This window comes from Triticum dicoccoides, unplaced genomic scaffold (genome assembly GCF_002162155.2).
Source record: "Triticum dicoccoides isolate Atlit2015 ecotype Zavitan unplaced genomic scaffold, WEW_v2.0 scaffold43390, whole genome shotgun sequence".
NCBI classification, from domain to species: domain Eukaryota; kingdom Viridiplantae; phylum Streptophyta; class Magnoliopsida; order Poales; family Poaceae; genus Triticum; species Triticum dicoccoides.
Genome location: NW_021272093.1, coordinates 34,290 through 37,485, shown reverse-complemented (window position 1 = coordinate 37,485; position 3,196 = coordinate 34,290). Strand labels below are relative to the sequence as shown.

Here is a 3,196-nt window from a genome sequence, read left to right as displayed (position 1 = left end):
TATACATCCGTATATAGTTTGTAGTGGAATTTCTAGAAAGACTTATATTTAGGAACGACGGGAGTAGTGAAAACTATTGATGATGTGCAGTCGATCGTCCTTGGTAGAGGATTCAACGTCATGGAGTTTGGTGTCGAAGTAGTGGAGGTGGGTGCCATAGATCTTGCCGCCGAGGGCTTTGTGTCCTTCTCGGCGCGACATCAGCAGAGCATGATGATGTTAGCTTGTTGACACGTTGGTAGATCACAAGTGGAAAGTAGGTATGGAATTAACACAAGATGCAGGGTAACACTATCTTCTTTATTATTCAAAGAAATAGATGTATACAATATGGTGCCCCTATCCAAAATATACATAAATATATAATATGCCCTTTCAAGTAGGGGAGCAACTGTTGCGGACTGGCAGCAATCGAGAAAGACCCGCAAAATACATGTATAAATTCGGGATACAGCTCCCATAGAGGTAGAAATCGACCAAGCAGAAAGAATAACAGAAATAACAATTGTGTAAGGGTACAGCCACGTTCATGTAGCTCGTTATTGGCAGCAACATATTAATTTGTTCAACATCGGCCACCGGGGTAGACATGTCCCATCAGGCGTGGTTCGGCGTGCAGCACAAGCGGTTTGGCTAGGAATAAATCGTGCTCCGACTCACTGAGATCGATAGATGCTACACCCGCTGGCTTGGTCCATGTGAATCCCTGCAGTAGCCGTCCGAAGAGCATTACACACATGGTTGTGCCAAGCCACGCCGCCACACACCCACGGCGGCCGGTGCTGAAGGAGATGAACCGCAACTCATTCTCCGTGAGGGTGACGTCGTTGTGGGCTGCGGTATTAATATGACGCTCTGGCTTGAAGTGTAGCGGCTCGTCCCAGATAGCCGGGTTCCGGCCAAGTCCCCTACGACTGAGTAAGACATGGCTGCCCTTGGGGACACGGTAGCCGGCGATGTTGCTGTCAGCGAGCGCGACGTGTGGCACGTTGAAGGGTGCGACGGGGTGCAGCCGGAATGCCTCACGAATGCATGCCTTGACGTAGGTGAGGCGTCGGATGTCCGACTCCTGCACCAACCGCTCTCGGCCCACCACCCGGTCGATTTCCTCCACCGCCTTCCGCATCACCTCGGGCATGTTTGTCATCTCTGCGAGCGCCCACTCCACCGCGTTGGATGGGTTGTCCACGGCGGCAAATATTATGTCCTGCACCAGCATCCCATGCAACAGATTAATGAAAATATGTATACTTTTTTTGCATCTTGGACCTTCATAGACACGTTTGATGTTGACATCGGTTTTTCTTTATTTTGCTTTTTGGCCCCTGGATGTTTTTCTGGTGGCGTGCCCTCGGTGTTGCATGCATGCATGCGTTATGTGTTTACGTACGTACCTGCGACTGTGCTTTCACCTCCTCGATGGTGAGAAGAGGGTTCCCCTCTGCGTCCTTGAGCGTGATGAGTACATCGAGGAAATCCTCGAGCTCCTCCATCTGGCCGGACTTCCATTGCCGCCACCTCTCGTCAATGACCGTGTCGTGCAGCCGGTTGACCGTCGCATTGGCCTCCATCACAATCTTCATGTGTCCATCGAGGTCGAGGCCGAGGCCGCGCAGCCACGGTAGGTAGTCGGAGACGCAGAACGTGTAGAGGAGCCCTAGCGACGTGAACACAGCGTCCATGTGCTCCACCTCCATTGCACCCGGGCCGCCATCCTGACGAGGCTCGCCGAAGTAGCGCCTGCCAAATACGAGCCGCCGGATGACATTACCGCAGTAATGCCTCGCCACATGCCTCACATTGACGGCCGAGGACGGCGCGGTGGCGAGCATGCAGACGTAGCTTGTGAGGTTGTCGGCCTCTTGGGCACGCTGGTCGTGGAGCCACTGGTGCCGGGAGGGGCAGATGATTTCCGAGGTGAGCACGCGACGCATCTTCCTCCACTGTTCGCCCATGGGGGACAGCACGGCGTTCTTGTACCCGCCGCTAAAGGTCGACGAGGCGAAGGTGAGCGGGCGGGAGGCGAAGTTGGCATCCTGCTTCTTGAGTACCTCACGGGCGATCTTCAGGCAGGTGATCGGGACCACGAGGACGCTACCGAGGCGGATGCAGGCGATGTCGGTGTCCATGTCCTTCATCATCGAGTGGATCCATCGGAATGCTGGCTTGTTGAGCATCATCTCCGGCAGGTTGCCCACAAGGGGCCAGGAGAATGCACTGCCCGGAGGGAGCTGCGTGGCACCAACGCAGGTGATCTTGCTCTTGGGCTTGGGCATGAACATAAGGACCATGAAGGCTAGCACGGGCAATAGCCCCATTGCCATTAAGAACAGCTGATCCATCGGTGCAAGCACTGCTTTGTTGGACCCACAGATCAAACTAGCCACTAGAAACTTTTCTGCTCCCTCCCTCGGGTTGCAGGTCATGAATATATAGCTAAACTTTTTATGCATGTCCAGGATGGTTTAGGGCACCTCCAACGTTGACCCGCAAATTTGCTCCGGCATCCGTTCACGGACGGGGAGATCAGTCCATGGACACAGATGCCCGAGACGGGGAAGCATACATTTGAAGCCGGGTTTCAACAAACCGGACAAAATTCGTACAAACACCACGGACTTCATCAAAGTTCAGATAGAAAATAGCCTAAATCACATACATAGCATGTAAAAGCTCGTGTGCAATTAGCAATACATCCAAAGAAATTTGATTCCATGTAGCGTCCATGGTACACCCAGCATGTGTCCCAAAAACTTCCAGCATTCCAAAGCCACGTACATACACCATGTGCCTTTGCCTTCTACGGTAGTACTTTTGACAGCAACGCACGCCTCAGCCAAGGACTCCCTCGACTCGCTTGTGCGCGCACTGCAGCAGCTTATTGCACCTAGGACGTCGTTGCGGTGCAAGTGGTCTGTTACGCAAGGACGAATCCAAGGACCCCCAACGATTTTTGTTACCGTTTTGCTAAAGTAAATTCAGAGGTGCCGTAAGTATTGCACATCTAAGTCTCAAGCCATTGATTTTAGATGGAGATTCATGCGGGTATTTTTTTTCTCTCTTCCCTTTTATTTTTATGTTTGCTTGAGTCACTTAGATGTGCTATAAGTTGGGCACATCTAGATGTGCCCTAAACAGCTTTGTTTTTTCCATGATCAAGATTAGGCAAGTACTTATCTTGTATCCATCGTGGCTC

At 52.0% G+C, this 3,196-nt stretch overlaps 1 protein-coding gene across 1 annotated transcript; it reads right to left on the bottom strand.

Moving 5' to 3' along the window:
• Positions 1-510: 510 nt before the first annotated feature.
• Positions 511-2,374, bottom strand: LOC119346582 (tyrosine N-monooxygenase-like). The gene is made up of 2 exons (XM_037615875.1): positions 1,395-2,374; positions 511-1,207 (listed from the first exon to the last, which is right to left on the bottom strand). Exons 1-2 carry the CDS (start codon positions 2,340-2,342, stop codon positions 566-568), a joined length of 1,590 nt encoding a protein of 529 aa, XP_037471772.1. The 5' UTR covers positions 2,343-2,374; the 3' UTR covers positions 511-565.
• Positions 2,375-3,196: the final 822 nt, after the last annotated feature.

Coding starts and splice junctions, on each gene's coding strand:
- LOC119346582 (XM_037615875.1), bottom strand. CDS start 2,342: ATGGATCAGCTGTTCTTAATGGCAATGGGGCTATTGCCCGTGCTAGCC. Junction 1,208..1,394: donor AGGTGAAAGCACAGTCGCAG/GTACGTACGTAA, acceptor ATGCTGGTGCAG/GACATAATATTTGCCGCCGT.